The sequence below is a fragment of the Podarcis raffonei genome, chromosome 8 (genome assembly GCF_027172205.1).
Source record: "Podarcis raffonei isolate rPodRaf1 chromosome 8, rPodRaf1.pri, whole genome shotgun sequence".
NCBI classification, from domain to species: domain Eukaryota; kingdom Metazoa; phylum Chordata; class Lepidosauria; order Squamata; family Lacertidae; genus Podarcis; species Podarcis raffonei.
In genome coordinates, this window is record NC_070609.1 from 63,998,032 (window position 1) to 64,015,822 (window position 17,791).

The following is a 17,791-nucleotide window of genomic DNA, read 5'->3' on the forward strand; positions in this document are numbered from 1 at the left end:
GAATTACTTGTGGGATTGATACCTGCCTGAATGCTGCTTTTTAAACCTGTGGCATTTTCTGTTTCCTTAATAAGAAAAAAAATTACTTCTTCTTCCTTTTCTCCCTGCCCCTCCCCTCTTTTTTTTACTGGGCAATAAAGATAAAAATGCAATTAAGACCGTGGCTACCTCTGCCCTCTTTTCAAATTCCATTAGATCTCAAAATGAAAGGCTTCAAGTTTGGTTTTGAAGACAACGTTAATGAATTAGCTACACGTTACTCTGCTGAATGGTTGAGTATTAAGTTATTAATTTGCGGCTTTATCTCCCCGGGTTGATTTCATTTGGGGGACCAATTTTCAACACACCAGTTGGCTACACTTTCATATTCTTCCGTTCCTTGTTTGATGTGGCCTTTTCTTTCCTTTGTGGTGGGAAATAGCTTTGCAAATAAAGTAATATGCTTTTTTTTTATAGAGAGAAAAAGACCATCAGAGGTAAAGCAGAAGGAGAACAAAGAGCTTTTAAAGCACAGAAACGTAAGAAGCTGTCTTATGCTGCAACCATTAGCCATAGAATCACGGAACTGTAGGGCAACCACCTTTGCAATCTAGCTCAGTCTACACCAGGGGTGAGGAACTTTACTCAGTCCAAGGGCCGTGGGGAATCTTCTGGGGGCCACATGCCAGCGGTGGGCTAGGCTAGAGACAAAAGTAAGAGGAAGAATAGATGGGACTCTTTGTGCCCTTCTACAGCTGGCTACATTTCAGCCACACAAGAGTCGGAGGTCTCTAGACACACATCTCTCCACCAAGGCAAACAAGAGACTCCAGTTGACAAGAAAATGTCCTTAAGAAAGGCACAGAGGTGGGGTAGGGAGAGTCCTAAGGGCCAGGCAGAAAAACCTGGAGGGTTGCATCCAGTTCTCAGGCAAAATGTCTTGGGGCCAGCCCTGACGGTGGATGCAACTGGAGTTTCAAAAGCATAGCAAGCTGCCTTCTATTGGATCACCCAATTTGTCCACCAAGTTATTGTCTACACTGAACTGGCCACTTCCTGCTGCACTTTCATCCACCACCACAGCTAATTGATGAGATCCAGTGTGGTGTAGCAGTTAAAGTGTCAGACTAAGACCAGGGTTCGAATCCCTGCTCAGCCATGGTGAAGCTTGCTGGGTGGCCTCGGGCCAGTCACTGCCTCTCGGCGTAACCTACCTTGCAAGGTTGTTGTTGTGAGGATGCGGAGAGCCAAGTATGGCACCTCGAACAAGGAGCTTGAAAAAGGTGGGGTATAAATGCAGTAAAATAAAAGTAAGTAAATAATTGCTATGCATTAAAGGGCTGCATGATCCAGTGCATAAGGCCTTAGTTTCAAAGTCTGGTTGAAGGGGTGTCAGGCCAGAGAATGTTTGTCTGTGTGTGTGTGTGCACGCGCGTGTGCGTGCACATCCCTCTCCTCTCTCTCGGCCTGAGGGCTTGAATAGTTTTAATACATAGGCAGAGCTGGTCATGAAGGGCTGGTGGTCTTACTCCGTGTAAAGCATTTATGACAACCTGGAGTGGTTGGCAGTTCAAAAGGAAAGGTCCACTGGTCTCCTGGCAACTCCACCATTCAGGTTCCCAAATGAAATTCTTCATCTGACGTGGACTGCTGTACAAGGTTGCCTATTAGTCTGACTGCATCACTCTCTCTCTCTCTCTCTCTCTCTCTCTCTCTCTCTTTATAAATAGTAAGTCCTATTTGCAGGTTAGATGCCCTTAATTGGATGCTCAGTCCACCTTCTGTTCTCCCAGTTGCGGCAGATCAGCTCAGGCAACCTTGGCAACAACAACAAATGAATCACAAAGCCTGGAGATACATCTGGACAAGACTGCTCTGAGGGAAGGGGATGTTTAAGGTGGGTGAATGCCACACAACCTTTGTAAGTGGCGCTTGCCCAAGGCTGGCTGACTCCAGAAAGATGTGCAGCAGGATTCCCCTTGCTTCTGGAGGTTGCATCCGGATAGATGCAGGTGTTACAAGAGCTCTTTTTGGAAACTAGCCCCTTCTAGGGCAGGCTCCCAGTTCACTATCCTTCCCACCCAGAATATCTTTCTTGTGGATCGTTCGGGGCGCTGTCGCTAGCAGTTCCGAGTTCTCCCTATGGGTAAGTCAGAAACTCCCTACCGGTTGACAACCATATCTACTCCACCCTGACATGTTTGGAAAGCTGTTTCAAGCAGCTTTAAGGCATATTCAGCTGTGGGGATCTTCTCTGCTATTAGATATAGAGAGCCCGTGTGATGTAGCGGCTAGAGTGTTGGACTAGGACGTAGGTTCAAATTCCCCCACTCAGCCATGGATCTCACTGGATGATCTTGGGCCAGTCGCTATCTCTTAGTCTAATCTACTTCACAGGGTTGTTGTGAGGATAATAGGAGGAAAACTGTGCACACCACCTTGAGCTCCTTGGAGGAAAAGGTGTGATATAAACGTAACAAATAAATAACAAAAATAATTGTCTATATCATTTGTTCTTTGAATTGTTCTTTGTTGGTCTTGGTGGCGGGGGCACTATTTTATTCTGCTACAGTTGTTGCATATTTAAATAAAATATGTAGGCCATCTTGGAATATGAATGTGTGTGTGTGTGTGTGTGTGTGTATGGATGGAAGTTGCACTCATATGTCATCACACTGACGGATGTGTGTGCACCTGAAGCAGAGCAAGGGGCCGGGTTGCGACTGGGGTACAAAAGTTTGGGGCGTTGGGAGAGCTGTTGGGCAATGAGGGATGGTTTTTGCAAGGGGTTTGGGGGTGAGCTATGGAGGAGGGAGGTTGGGCAAACTGTGAGGAGCTGGGGGAGTGGGCAATCTGATGGAGGAAAGGGCTTTTGGTGAGATGTAAAGAGAGGGTTGGAGATGGGGTGGTGGATAGGTGGGACTGGTGAGTGATGCAAGCAGGAACAGCAGTCCAAAGTAAAGTGAAACAAGTAAAATAATCTGTTTCCCAGAAACCTTGCAGGTAGTCTCTACCTGTGTGGCAGCAGTTGGCTAGAGTAATACACCTCTGATTTTTCCTTCCCCCCCCAAACTCCCCCCCCCAATATTCAATGGCTGTGCCCACGAGAAGCTGAAACAATGGTGCTGCTTGGCTTGGTCTGCTGCCCTTGCCAAGCCTCCAACCAAGTTCTGATCAGATCACTCAACCCTCCAGCATCCACCTTTAAAAGAGAGCCAGTGTCTGGAATTAAAAACAAAAAACCAAGGCTTCGCTACGAGGGTGAGCTTGGCCATTCTCAAAAGCGGCTCAGGTGCAGAGCAGCTGGTTGGTTTTCATCCAACTCTTTGGAGTTTTCTAATGATGATTTGGTACTTCTGCATGACTGTTTTCAATCCTGGCAGCTGCTTTGAGGGCCCACAGACAGGAAAAGCAGGGTAAATACAATAAATCAAGTCAAGCTGGCTTTTCACTGAACACCTTGAACACAATCCCTTGCTAGAAAGAAAACATGGCTTAACTGAAGAGCTGCTTTAACTGCCAAGTTTGCACAGCCTCACCTGATGCTTCCTCCCTGTGTGCTTGAGATTTAACATCTTGCATTTTCTGAGCCAGTCCCTGTAGCCCATTGCAAAGAGGACACACATTCATGCATGAGGTACCAGCAAGCTAACAGATCCACATACCCTTAAGGGAACGAGTGGCCACCTACCCTCACCTTTTCAAAATAAACTCAATGGTCTGGTCTTGGATATCGGACACAATTTCATCAGTAACTGGTCCACCCCGTTGCCTGACCCTTAGAACTGTTACTTCTGGAATGTGACCTGAATCCGAAAGCTAAGCACAAAGCTCTTTTCTTGCTTTCACTGGTGGTGGCTTGGGTGGTCATTGCTCAACAAGGGAAGTCATGAAAAATGCTACCTGAAGTGGCATGGCTCAATATCGTCTGGGAGATAGCCCTGTCTGAACGTCTCACACAGCACAGGTGAGGGGTGAAATGAAGAAAGATCAGTGTGACGGAGTGTGATCTTAATTTTTTTCCTTTATTAGTATGGACCCAAAGTTCTCAGGCCCTCCACCCACACCTCACTTTAGAGGGGTTACAACTGCAGCTGGAAGCAACCCCCAAGAGTCATATAGTCTGACCCCCTGCAATGCAAGGGAGAAAAATTGCAAGTCTAGAAGCAGAGCATAAAGTGTCGAAACAAATCCCTTCTGAGAGCCCTTGGACAACAGAGATTCAAATCTCTTTAAAGCTAAGGGAACCCTAACAAGTGGCCAGCTAAACTCCACTTAAAAGCTTCCAAGGAAGGAGAGTCCACCACCTTCCGAGGGAGTCCATTCGACAGTTGAACAGCTCTTTTTAGAATCATAGAGCTGGGAGGTCCCACAAGGGTGATCTAATCAAACCACCTGCAATGCAGGAATCTTGTATTGTCAGAAAGCTCTTCTTAAGGTTCAGTTGGAATCTCCTTTCTTGCTATCCATTGGTTCGGGTCCTCCCCTTCGGAGCAATAGAAAACAAGTTCGCTCCATCCTATAATCAATAATCACACGAAACTGGTAATGACTCTTCTAAGGTAATTTAATCATTTGCTGTTATCTAGTCTGATTGTGTATTCTATAACCTGTGTCTGTAACTGGATTCTGCTATGTATGTTTACTCAAAGCTGTTCGATTGTTTTCTTGAAATCAATAAAAATTATTAGAAAAATAAAAAATAAACTCAAAAACGTTGAGGGGAAGAAGGGGAGGAAGAAGACAAAGCCACAAAGCCCTTAGCAGGCGGTCCACCCCACCCCTCCCTGCATCCACCTGCATGGTGCATCACTCACTGTTTGGGGAAGGAGAAAGCGGTGGTCTTTCCTCTTCCCCATTTCTGCTCCCACCTGCCTCCTCAGCATAACCCAATAAGGAAAATTGAGAAATCAGAAGCCGACTTACCGCTGTAAGCATTTGAAGACAGCAAGCTGCCCCCATGGAAGCCACTGTTCCCGTCATGGGAAGAGATGATCCGAGAGCGAGAAGGTGGCAAAGAGATGGACTTCCTCTGCCTTTGTTCACACAGATGGCCTACAAAAGAAGACGAGGCAGAGACTCAGGGAGCACAGGCTCAGGGGATGAACACAGACCTCTCTATCAAACCCCAGGGGGTTCCACAGACCTCCTCCCTCCTCAAGCCACACACCCCACAGTCCCTGCTCTGCACTCTCCTCAAGTGTTTTTGTATAGCTTGAATGTTCCCCTGGAATGTAGTCTTGCCTGGATGGCCTGTAATGGATGCAGCAGGAGAGCTCCTCTAGTGGGTTACAAACTGGTTAAGTTGTAGGAAGAAGAACAAGCATTACTGAAGCAGAGTCAGCATGGCTTCTGCAAGGGCAAATCCTGTCTCATGAACCTTCTCTGAGCATATGGATAGAGGTGATCCAGTTGATATAGTGTACTTGGACTTTGAGAGGGTTTCAACAAAGTCTCCCGGGTAAGCTTAGCCCTCAAAGAATAAGAGAAGAGGTCACAAATTGGCTAAGCAGCAGAAAGCAGAGAGTAGGAATAAATGGATGATTCTCTAGATGCAGAGATGTTGAAAGTGGAGTCGCCTAAAGATTGCTATTAGGACCTGTGCTTTTTAACTTATTCGTAAACGATCTAGAGTTAGGCACGAGCAATGAGGTGGCAAGGTCTACTGACGATACTAAATTGTTCAGGGTCACTAAAACAAAAAGGGATTGGGGAGAGCTCCAAAAGGACCTCTCTAAACTGAATAAATGGGGGGTAAGATGGCAAATGCAATTCCATGTAAACAAGTGCAAAGTAATGCAGTCAGGGCTAAAATAATAATAATAATAATTTCACCTATACGCTCATGGGGTCTGAACTGGTGATGAAAGGCTAGGAATGAGACCTTGGGGTCACACTAGAGAGCTCGAAGATCTTGACCCAGCATACAGCGACTGTGAAAAGGGCAAATTCCAGGCAAAGGCTCATTAGAAAAGGAATTGAAAACAAAGCTACGGCTATCATAAAGCCGTTATAGAAATCTATGGTGCAACCACATTTGGAATACTGTGTACTGTTCCGCTCACCCCACCTCAAAAGGATATTGTAGAGTTGAAAAAGGTTCAAAAAAGGGCAACCAAGAAAATCAAAATGAGGAAAGGTGTTTGGGACTTTTTAGTTTAGAGAAAAGGTAAGTGGTGCATGATAGAAGTTTATAAAATTATGCATGTCGTAAGTAAATAGACTTAAGTTTTTCTCTCTTCTTCATGAGACATGGACACCCATTGAAGCTGAAGCTTGTAATGTCTAGGGCAAATAACAGAACATCCTTCACACAGCGCACAGTTTAAAATATGAAAGTCCCTCCTGCAGGAGGCAGTAATGGCCACCAACCCGGATGGCTTTAAAGGAGGACTGGACAAATTCATGGAGGACAAGGCTATCATTGGCTACTAGCCATGATGGCTACACTCTGCCTCCACAGTTGGAGGCAATAATGCTTCTGAATACCAGTTGCTGGAAACCACAGGAGGGGAGAGGGCTCTTGTGCACGGGTCCTGTTTGCAGCTTTCCCACAGGCAATGTTTGGTCACTGTGAGAACAAGATGTTGGCCTGTTCTAGCAGGCTCTTCTTATAGCCTTATGTTTCCATGTTTCCAAAGCATATCCGGAGACGCATGTGCATTTTGAAGTGGCTAATTCCAGTCTTAAGATATAGTATTCAGAACGTGCCTTTGGCTTGTTGGAGAGCTTTCTCTCTACCCTCGTCCCCTCCTCCTCTTTTTCTCAGATCTTTCAAAGCCTCAAGCTAGGTTTGCTTTTGGGGGTTTTATTAATGGGAGATTTTTTTAGTTTTTTTTACAAGAAGCACCAGAACAAGTACGCTACAGAAAACAAAGTCTACCTTCCCCAGAGCAATGTTAATAATGAAGGTGACTGAGCAAGCTTGGGTTTCTTTCCAGAAAGGAGCCTAACAGGAACCGTCTGCAGAGGCACCAGAGCAATTCTAAGCCCCAAAAGCACCCCCTCAAAGAATCAATTCCTTCCCCCTCATGGCAATTGCCTTATCTTATTTTGTACCTTTCTGACACCGAAGGGGAACTCAGTGGGATCGCCTTTGACTTTCGGAAATAAACACCTTGATGCATAATGGCAAGCTTATCCAGTCTCTTTGCAAGTCCGACAGCTCCTTTGATCTCTGACTCAACCTGCCAGCCAAAACTCTCTTTTTTAAAAAATAAAAAAGCCCCTCTCTCCCATCTAAACCCACAGCCCGTTCAGAAAAAGAGAGTTATCAAAGGAGGCACCTTAAGGCTCTTTCTGCATAAGAGGGTCTTTGATTTGCAGTGCGCAACGGAAGCCAGGATCCTCTGAAACGGGAGCAAGTGAGCGCCTTCATCCCTTGGATCCTCTGAAGGAAGCTTACGCTTCCTGGCTCCTTCAAGCAGTTCCTTCTTGATCTGTTCCTTCCAGATGCAGGAAGGTCCTTCTTTGAAGTCACAATTTCTACAGTCCCCATAGTTGCCATGGTGAAGTATTTACTTAATTTTAGCAGGGGGACCATTGCTCGGTGGTCAGAGCACATGATCTGCACAGGTGAAGGGCACAGCTCTGCTCTCCAAGAGAGGGGGCTCAGGAGGGATTGTTGTGGGGGTGCTGCCACCACCCACCACCTGCTGCCCGAGGAAGCTGCCTCACTTTGCTTAATGGCAACGCTGGCTCCAAGCCTTCATAAAAAGCTCCCATTGGCACCAATTAAAGTAACATCTAGTTTAGCTCAAAGAGATCAAAGTACAGGTGATCTGTGAACCGCAGAGCAGCAATGTAGAAAGTCCTGAGCAGGGCAAAAAAATGGCACCAAGCACGAACTAATTTGGGGTGATGAGGGGGATGGTCAGGAGGGCTGGGACTATGAGCAATGTCAAATCATCATGCCTTTCAGTTATCTGAGGGAAAGAGCAGGATTTGGCCTGGCCCTTGCAAAGGAATCGATCTTTCCCTGGCCACAAGTATTCTGGTCCCTGCATAATCAGCAAGGCAAGAAGTGTCCCTATTACTCAGCCATCCAAACTCAGTCGTTCTCAGACAGCACGGGATCAGAGAACTTTTTTTATCATCGTCGTCATTGTCATCTCATGTGGCAGATCTTCAAAGAACAACAGAACCAACAAACCTGCTTCCCCCGCCTTCCCCAGATGAGATGATTGATTACTGAGAGGCCGGCAGCCTCCTGGACCAACACAATTCCAGTCACTCAAACAAATACACAAATTATAAACATTAAACTAGCCAGAGAATGTTGTAGAGTGAAGGGGGTTCCTCCGTGTCCCCTTTAGCTGCATACATAAAGGTATAACCCTTGTAAATGTGCCCTTCCCTTTCAAACCCCTCACGAACTTTGATTTGTCAGTCAATTTCCCTGCCAAAGCCAACTGCCATACTTTCGTCTCTACTAGGGTGGCGATTGATGCTCCTTCCAGAAATTTCCAGTACCTCCTTGCTACTGGTAGACTAGATGCCAACAACAACCAGCCAACAAGACGACTGAAATGCAGGATCAAGGAACATGTAGCTGTGGAGTCAAAGAGGAGGAATGGGGCTCTGTGCCTTTGCCAGGACTTGCCAAGTCCCTTTTGAATCTCTCTCCGCCATTAGATCATTTCCTTCCCCGGCCTTTGATTCATCTCTGGATTGATCATCGCAGCCCCTGTCCCTCCCCCACTCCTTGCTAAAGAGCTTATCACCCACTTGCAGGCAAAGTATGAAATGTCAATTTATGATACGGTAGAATGGAAGCTAATCTTTCTTCTGAAGATAAGATTTTTTTGCGGGGGGTGGAAACACATGGAGTCACACCGCCTTTATTTTTTCGCAGACAGATGAATTAAAGCACCTGCTACGAGGCCTGTAGCGCTAAGGCCCTTATAAGCCCGGATTCCTCGTCCTTCCAGGTACGGTTCTGTGCAGCTTCCAACGCCCCCGCCTCCGTTTCCCCTGCGTTGTTGTTTTGTTGGCATCTAATTGAGTGTCGCCTTTTCCATATTGTCTCCTTTCAAAGCCGCCTTGGATTGCCCGCTTGTAAACAAGACTAAGCAGAATTAATGACCTGTGTATTTCCACCATGCCGCAACAACCCAATGTTATTACTGTTGTCGGGGCACAGGGGGGATAATAAGCTTTCGCAACGCAAGGTGCAAATCTTCTGCTTTCCTCCCCTCCCCCCCCCGAGGAGCTGGAAATCCTCCCTAAACAGCCCAAACGGTTGTTTTCCGTCAGCTGTGGAGCTGATGCCCGTGTCTCAGTAGGATGGGGGGCTAGGCTGTGGGGCCAGGTGGGGCAGGCACAGCAGAGTCAGAATCACAGCAGAGGTCCTTTCCTAGAAACACCCCTGGCAGGCTGTGATTGGTGGGGGTGGATTTTGTCAGCACTCTATTACGTAAAAACAAAAACCAACCACTCTGCCAGAGGGGGTGCTGGAGAGGTTTTGAGGTTTGATGATCCGCTCTGGGATTTACCTGCTGAACTATGCTTATCTGAACCCTGACTGGGGCTAGAGATGGAACAAATTATTTCTGGTCCATGTCACTTTGGGATCCCATGTGGCCGTGTTTCTGCATTTATAGGCAAATACTTTTTTGATATTTTGAGCCCTGTCCTCCAGGATTAAACAAAATTGACCTGGGCAGATCTCCTTGGGAAGGAAATCCTGGGTACAGCTGAGTTCTGTTTTAATCTGAGGCTAAAGAGCCACAGGTTGCCCTGGAAAGCCAATGGAAATGCCTAAACAAACAGGACTCTTACCAATGTTAGCCAGGCTCAGGTGGAGACGTCCTCGCACAACAGCATGGACTCCAATGGGCTTCACACCCCCGTGCTTGAGAATCTCTCCACTCATCATGGTTGTGTCCTGCTTGTATTCCATGGTGATAACCTCCAGCTCATGGTGGACTTGGACAGCTGTCCGGCCCTGGCGGAGCAAATGCTGCAGAACAAGGAAAGTCTGTGTCTGATTGACAGATCATTCAGATGTGTGCATGTGTGTGTGTGGGAGAGTGTGGACCCACACAGTAGGAAGCCAGTGTGGTGTAGTGGTTAAAGTGTCACAACAGGACCGGGGGAACCAGGGTTCAAATCCCCCATTCGGCCATGAAGCTCATTGGGAGACCTTGGGACAGTCACTGCCTCACATGATTGTTGTGGGGATTAAATGAAAATTGGGAGGTGTACATATATGCCACCTTGAGCTCTTTGAAGAAAAAAAGTGATATAAATGCAATAAATGAATAAATAAAAAGCCAATCCTTTTTTGAGTTGTCCTCTGAAATAAGTTATCAGACTGGCTGCCAGACTGGCAGTAGCCATAATCCAAACTTTACCAAGTTGGTGCCTTCTAGCTGTTCTGGACTACAACTCCCATTGGACTCCTTATTTTTGCCTAAGGTGTATATCTCCTTTGTGGGGATGAACTACAAATCCCAACTTTTTCAATCTAGGTCTCAACCTGAGAACATGGGGGTGCGTTGTCATTAGCAGCCAACAACCACCAATGCTCTTTTGTGTGTGAGATCTTCTAGCCACAAATAACCCTAAGGAACATTTTGCAGATACTGAAAACCGCAGGGGGGGATGCTCTAATATCCTCCTTGCAAGATCTGGTTAGCCATTGTGTGAAAAGGATGCTGGACAAGATGGGCTACTGGCCTGATCTGACTGGCTCCTCTTTTGTTCTTAACATAAAACACATCCTTACACTGAGTTAGGTCATTGGTCCATCTAGGTCACTCTTGTCTACATCAGCTGTCCCCAATCAGGTGTTTTTGAGTACAACTCCCATCAGCCCCAACCAGCACGACCATATGATGCTGAGACTGATGGAAGCTGTGGTCTCAAACGTCTGAAGCACACCAGGTTTGCAACAGCTGATATAATTCATAGGGAGTAGAATCAGTGGAAAATTTAAAAGGTCTAGTCATCTCTAAATACTCTATATTTCAGTATGTCCACTTTGAGTGAGACCCTGTCAACATATAACACTTGTGCTCAGAGACCTGCTAACAGCATTTTTGTTTAAACAAAGCTACCCAGCTGTGCTGAATGATGATGATAATAATCATAATCATAATCATAATCAAAATAATAATTTATTGTACCCCGCCCATCTGGCTGGGTTTCAATCTGTCTTTAGCTTATTGCTGATTTAAATTACTATATTAATGTTTTAAATAGCTGGGGGGGTACTGATAACCTTATTCTTTTTGTAAACTGCTTTGAGGTTTTTGTATTTGTTACGCTCAAGTGGTATTTAAATTTTACAGAATTGGCTCAGGGTGGGGTGGGGGTTGTCCCTCCCAAGAGTCAGTTCCAACTGAACAAATTCCCACCTTCAGCTTCACAGCAGCAGATCCGACGAGGAGCAACGAATCGCCATCCCACGCGTCTATTTGCAGAGTGTGCTCGGCCAGGTAACGGATAAACCACCGTTGCTCACCTGGCTTGAGGAAACCAGGATCCACCATATATTTCAGCTGGAAACCTGGGGAGCCTGCAGAGACAAGTTGCTGGTTACAGGTGTGTAAGGCCCAAAACAAAAAACTCGCTGAGGGTATGAGCCATTCCACAGTGGAACCAACTCCCTCAGGTGGTGGTGGGCTCAGGGACACATTCCATCTAAGAGAAGCATTCAAGGAGGGTGTGGAGCTGGGCAGGTGGGGGTGTAGAGACTGGGGGATGTCCTGAGGGCCTGAGCAAAGGAGCAATGGGGGAGACCGCCTCCTCAGCTTGACCCAGGGAGAAGGAAGAGGAAGACGGTTTAGATTTACAACAGGGGTTTGAGGGAGGTTACAGCTCAGAGGCAGATGAGGGGGAAAGCTAGGAAATAATGGGAGAGGAGGAAAAGCATCAGGGGGGAAACAGCTGACGGACACAGTGACTTTAGAATGCATTCCAGACCCCCCTCTCCCAGAACCCGGCAAGCCCTGGAAGCAGGAGAGCAAAGTACAGAGGGCATGTAGCAGCACCAGTAGGAGAGAGAATGAGAATGATGAATGAGGGAGTGGGAGAGATGGAGGGTGGAGATTCATTTGGGATAACGCCATTATCCAAGAGTCTGGGTTCTATAGCCTCTGTCTGTAAATACTGAATAAAAAGAGAACGGTAAGAAACATTCCCTTGTCTTTGTATGTTTCTGGGCAACCAGCCGGGTGTCGCTGGCAGCAACCTGACAGGGCCAGATATAAAGGCTCCTGGGGCTACTCTCAGCCCCTGTATCTGAAACTTTCTATCCCTGGTCTAAATGGAATGGCAGTGGTTCTCTGGGGCTTTAAATGAAGACGGGACCTTCAAGAGGCAAAGTAGGCGTACTGCTAATGCACTCTATTTACTTGGAAAGCCACTACGTTATCTGCTCTCTGTACTGCTCCTGCGTTATGTTTTCTAACTTTCATTATGTTTCGTTTCTTGTTGGCTTGTACTTTTTATGCTACATTAATTTTTCCAAAAAAAGCTTTACAGAATAATAGAAACATAAAATCATAGAAACTGTGGAGTTGGAAGGATCTCTAAGGCTCATCTAGTCCAAACCCCTACAATGCAGGAATCACAGCTAATGATTTTTAAAAGAAGGAGAGAAGGGTGTGGCAGCATAATTCAGCAACAGAGTTGAAAAGGGAAAGAAGAGAAAGGAAGGGGCATCAGATCACAGTGAGGCCTTGTGCCTTCCAGACTAGGACAGCACTGGCATTTGTCAATGGATCCAGGGAGCAACTGAGGAGTGGAAGATGATGAGCAGTTCAGCTCCAACAAGAGGACCAACCCTTGAGGGCCTTCCTTTTCAAAAGTCATCAGCAAATGAGGGGTCTGCTGCTGCTGTGTGGCTCCACTTTAATAAACAGAATGATCAAGGCTATTATGAAAGATCTGGCTAAGTAACTTTTAAAGTCACACTGGGAGCGTCCTATCCCAGCACAGAGCAGCAGTTAATGTGTGTCTTTCCCCCTTTTTAATTTCCATTAACTGTTCCACGGGGGAGAGGGGTGGCTTTATGAACCAGAGACACTCAGCAGGGTACGGAACAGGACCGCCTCTCCTGGGACGAGGCTTTAATAAGACCAAAAAGCACTTTGCAGAGCGAAACAAGGCGTCTGAAGCTTGGCTGCTCGGATGCGTAGAACTCGAAATAAATAAAGAAAAATCTGCTTAGCTAACTGGCAAGTCAGCATTCTGGATTGCCAAATCTCAGCCCTGATGCTTACCAGTGCCTGACACTCCGTCCTAGTTCTATAAAGAGCAGATTATGTATACTGAACCTGTGTCTTAACTGTACTGCTACAGACTGAAGATGAGGCTTCTCATATCTGAATATTGGAAGGCTCTGCACAGTCCTGGTTGCCTCCCCTCAAAAAGAATATTGCAGAGTTGAAAAAGGATCAGAAAATAGCATCCAAAATGATCATAGCAGTGGAGCGACTCCCCTGTGAAGAAAGGTTATGAAACTTTGCACGGCATGGAGAGAATGGTGAGAGAGAAGTCTTCCTCTGTCTCTCATATCACTAGAACTTGTGGAAGATTCAGGACAGATAAAAGAAAAGACTTCTTCATTCAGCAGACAGTTAAACTATGGAACTCCCTCCATAGGATCTGTTGACTCCAGAAGGCAGTGATGGCCACTAATCTGGGTGGCTTTAAAAAAAAGATTAGACAAATTCATGGAGGAGAGGGCTATCGATGGCTACTAACAATGTTCTAACTCCATGGTCAGAGGCAGTGATGCTTCTGAATACCAGTTGCTGGAAGCCACAAGAGGGGAGAGCGCTCTTGTGCTCAGGTCCTGCTTGTGGGGTTCCCCTGGGGCATCTTGGCCAGCCACTGTGAGAAACAGGATGCTAGACTAGATGGGCCTCCTTTGCCCTGGTCTAGAAGGCTCTTCCCAGGTTCTTATGCTATTAAGTTCAAACACCCACTCAACCTCTATGTCTGTTTTCAAGAAGATCAGAAACACGGTGCTTAGTGAACTGGGAATACAGGCATCTGGGAGATGGGAGTAAAACTTGGCTTGCACATATGTCAATGGCCTAATTCTCCAACCTGAAAACGAAAACTGTTTTAAAGGAGGAAAGGGAGAATTTACAATACACCAAGGCAGTATCTGAAGCGAAGCCTTTCAAATGGTGGGCTTTACTAGCTACACTTCTGTTCTGAAGGAATGATGGCTCAACAGCATAGCAGATTCTAATTCTTGCTATCTGTGCTTGGGAGTCAGTTGATATACGTGCCATTGACCTATTAAAAACTGGAGTTAACCTCGCTCGCAGGTGTCCCTTCAGCTTCCACTTCCATCAGGCTCACGGCGGAAAGGAGAATTTTGCTGACTCGCAGCTTGAGACTTCATCCCTGGGGGATGCTGCAACAAGCTCGGAGCCGGCTCTGAGTGCTGCATTCTGAATTGGGAATGATCCTTCTTGGAGAGCCTCATTTTTCAAACTGGAGAGACAGCTGGATTCAAGTCTGCCTGGAATTCACACTCTCTAGTATGGTAGCCTCTCTCCCTCCCTCCCTTCAGAAACAGAGAGATCCGAGTGATAGCTGTGATGTTCAAGTGACTGTAGGAAAGGTTTAGAGATATTCCTTACTGACACACTGCAGGCCTAATTGCTATGACATCAGAGAGAGTCTTTGTCAGTGTTTAACTAAGCTGCTCTGATTCTAAAGGCATCCAAACACCATTTGTGGAGCTTCTTGGCTCATAGGAAGAGAGAAGAAAGGTAGGAAGACATATCTAAGGAAGAGCGACAGACTAAGGAGGGATACTAGGGAAGGCAGCTGACTAAGGGAACCATGGGGAAGGACTGGAGGCTAGAAATAAGTTTCTGCCCATCTGTTCCCCTCAGGCCTTACCAAGGTTCAGGGTCCCATCTTCCTTGATTTGCACCAAGATGTGAGAAGATGAAATGAATGGAGCTGCCTTCGAGGTATCTGCATTGACCAGCTGCAATCGAGGAGTTGTGACTGGAGGGAAGCGGTAGAACTGGAAGGTGAAATAGATGGTTTTGGGCCACGTTTCCAAGGCTGTCCTGTCCTCTGCAGCCCTTGTTTAACAACAACCGAAAGGGACAGAAGACAATTAAATCCTGATGATTTAAATCCCTATGCCATGAGTCACCAATTCCCAGGGTATGTACTGGCCGGGCCAAGGACACCTCTCAAAGGATGGCTAGCTAATTCTTTGAAAAGCTAAAGGTTTTTGAGAGACAGGACCTGCCTCCCTACAGCAGAGGCTGCCTGCTCTGTCTCAGCATGAGTCACTGTACTGACCTTGCCTGCCTCCAATCAACCTCAGCTGGGGGATTGGTCATTCTGACAACTCCCTGCATCACTGGAACCTCTCCCTGCCACACACCTAACAAAGACTTGTGTGCCTTGGCACACCTTGAATGATCTACCTGTCTGGACTGGCTGTTGGAGCTATTCCTCAGATCACCTGGAATTAAATCCTTGAGAATCTTGGTGCTCATCCCCCAGCCTCCTCCTCCCCCTGCATAAAAAACCCTGCAAGTCCATAGACCTTAAGTCTGGGTAGACACATTTGGTAACACGAGAGCAATTTTTAATTTCTGAATGATACCATTACAGGAGTCTGATGCTGATAGAGGAAGGTTTTCAGTACAATGCAAAAAGACATGTTTAAGACACAGAACAACCTCTCAAATGGGTCTTCTGGTATCCCTACAGGCTATTCTACTTATTTTATTTCTTCCTTTGTGTTAACCAATCACTTCCACACACTCACGGTGGATGGATTAGATCAGCAGAGACTGGCTGAGGAAAAGAGAAATGAGAAATAAGGATGTCTCTTTTCCCCCTTATGGACAAATAAGAGCTGGGCCAAATCTTCATACATTGCCTGAAGAAATCTCCCTGTTTAATGAGGGGGAATTATTTGGCAAATAGTCATGCAAAACTTGTAAACAATGAATCTGAAATGCCTGTGTTTCCTCCAAGACTTAGTCCCTGTGGACGAGCTCAGAGACGCAGCACTGCCTCCCTCAGCTGGGTTCCCTGTCAGCTAGTTCAGGAACTACATAGCTCTCTGGAGCCTTAAAAACAAAGCAACCATCATAACACAGTTGTTTGTTGCTTCCAGCACAGCTTTTTGTGCAAAATGCTAGGTGTCCAGGGCTCGGAAGGAAAACAGTGCCATTTTTGAGGCAGCTCAAAACTACTGCAAAATCCAAGTTTTTTTTTCTGATAACAACAAAACCCAAACTACCTCTAAAGCATTGACTCATTCATAGAGATGGGAACGCCTGGGGGGAAAACCAGAAAAAAGGGGGGGGCAGTTTTTTCCAAAGCCTTTTTTTCCCAGAGAAATTGTAAAAAACAGTTTGATATAGTTTGAACATTCCACACACTTTTTTTTTTTTACTTTTTTTCCCGGGGAAAAACAGCTAATGAAAAAAATGGGGGGGGGCCCCTGGGTGTCCCCCCCATTTTTTCCAGTTTTTTCCCAGGCCTTCCCATCTCTGGACTCAGACCTGTCTTGAACCCCAGAAACAGGCTTTACCTGGTAAATGCAAGAAACTGCAGGATGATTTCATTGTTCTGCAGGAGATCAGCTTCTTCTCGCTGTGGGATGAAGTTCACAGGGTCCACAGGGTCCACAATTTGGACAGGCTCCTTGTTGCAGTCCAGGAGCTGAGGGAATCCCGATGCACGCAAGCGGGCGAGAGCAGCCCGCGTAAGGCCAGTGCTAGGACTGAAGCAGAGGCAGGCAGCTTGAGTCTGGGGGAAGCTGGGTGCTGCCAACAGACTCTCAGCCTAAGCGTTTCCCCCTCTAGCACATATCTGGGGAAATCAGCTGGCCTTAAGAGCAAGGGTGCAAATATCTAGGTGTCCAGTGGCCAAAAGCTTTGGGGAGGTGCCTAGCACTTGTGTTTCTGCACAGAGCAGGGAAGGGGGATTCTACTCCCATCTGGCTCCTTAAAAAGCCTTGCTGAATCATCTGTTTTGCAAAACAAGATCTGTATGTTCTACCAGGCCACTGTCCTCAAGATGGGAGCCAAGGTTATGTGGGTCCAGTAACACCTGGGGGTCCACAGAATGCTCCCCATCCCTGGCTTACATGAAAGGGGAGGTGGAGGAGGCTTCCTCATCACCCCTTGAAATCTTCTCTGGCTTCCTCCCCACTCAAACCAACAAGCCCTTGCTTTGTCTTATTCCTGCCAATGAGGCTGTGCTGTCTTCAGCAGCACTTCCTCAACAGCAGAAATGGGGGCTCTCAGTCCTCTTCTCCATGTCAATCAGCCACACCCCACAATCCCATCTGCTGTGTCAGGGCCAACCAATAGGTGACTAGGCCCCGCCTCCTCCCTGCACAACCTCACCTTTCTGAGTGTGGCCCCAGGGCCATGATGGGCACGTGCACTGGTGTGAAGGGCAGCTCCTGGAGCTGATCTGCGGTGGGGGATTCCTGGGCCAGCGAGCTGTAGCTGAGGTTGGACTCCAAGTGGGTGATGGCTCCACGGGGGTTATCCTGCTTGCAAAGGGGAAAAGGAAATGGGTGTTCATCCAAAACAGGCAAGCTGGCTGACACATGGCTGTGGTTGGATGCAGAGAGGGCTGTGCGCAGACAGAACAAAGCATAGTATCATATAACTGTAGAGTTGGAATGCACCCAAAGGTCAAATAGTTCAACCCCAGCAAAGCAGGAATGACAGCTAAAGAAGCCCTGACAGATGGCCCCCTAACCTCCAATGAAGGAGAGTCCACCACCTTCCAAAGTAACACAAGGTGCCTCTGGATATCCCACAAGCAGGGCCTGAAAGGTACTGGATGCAGG

The 17,791-nt window shown here is 46.8% G+C and overlaps 1 protein-coding gene across 8 annotated transcripts in view; it reads right to left on the reverse strand.

Moving 5' to 3' along the window:
- Window positions 1-17,791, reverse strand: part of NPHP4 (nephrocystin 4) — a 102,099-nt gene that overhangs the window by 12,733 nt on the left and 71,575 nt on the right. For 5 of the 8 annotated variants that reach the window (XM_053400417.1, XM_053400412.1, XM_053400411.1 and 2 more), the window contains 6 exons: window positions 17,337-17,488; window positions 16,517-16,708; window positions 14,851-15,041; window positions 11,340-11,500; window positions 9,760-9,940; window positions 4,906-5,034 (listed from right to left, as the gene is read on the reverse strand). In XM_053400417.1, the coding sequence (XP_053256392.1) occupies window positions 4,906-5,034; window positions 9,760-9,940; window positions 11,340-11,500; window positions 14,851-15,041; window positions 16,517-16,708; window positions 17,337-17,488 (1,006 nt within the window). The remainder of the gene's footprint in view (window positions 1-4,905; window positions 5,035-9,759; window positions 9,941-11,339; window positions 11,501-14,850; window positions 15,042-16,516; window positions 16,709-17,336; window positions 17,489-17,791) is intronic. The other 3 variants (XM_053400413.1, XM_053400415.1, XM_053400416.1) reach the window with 2 other exon arrangements.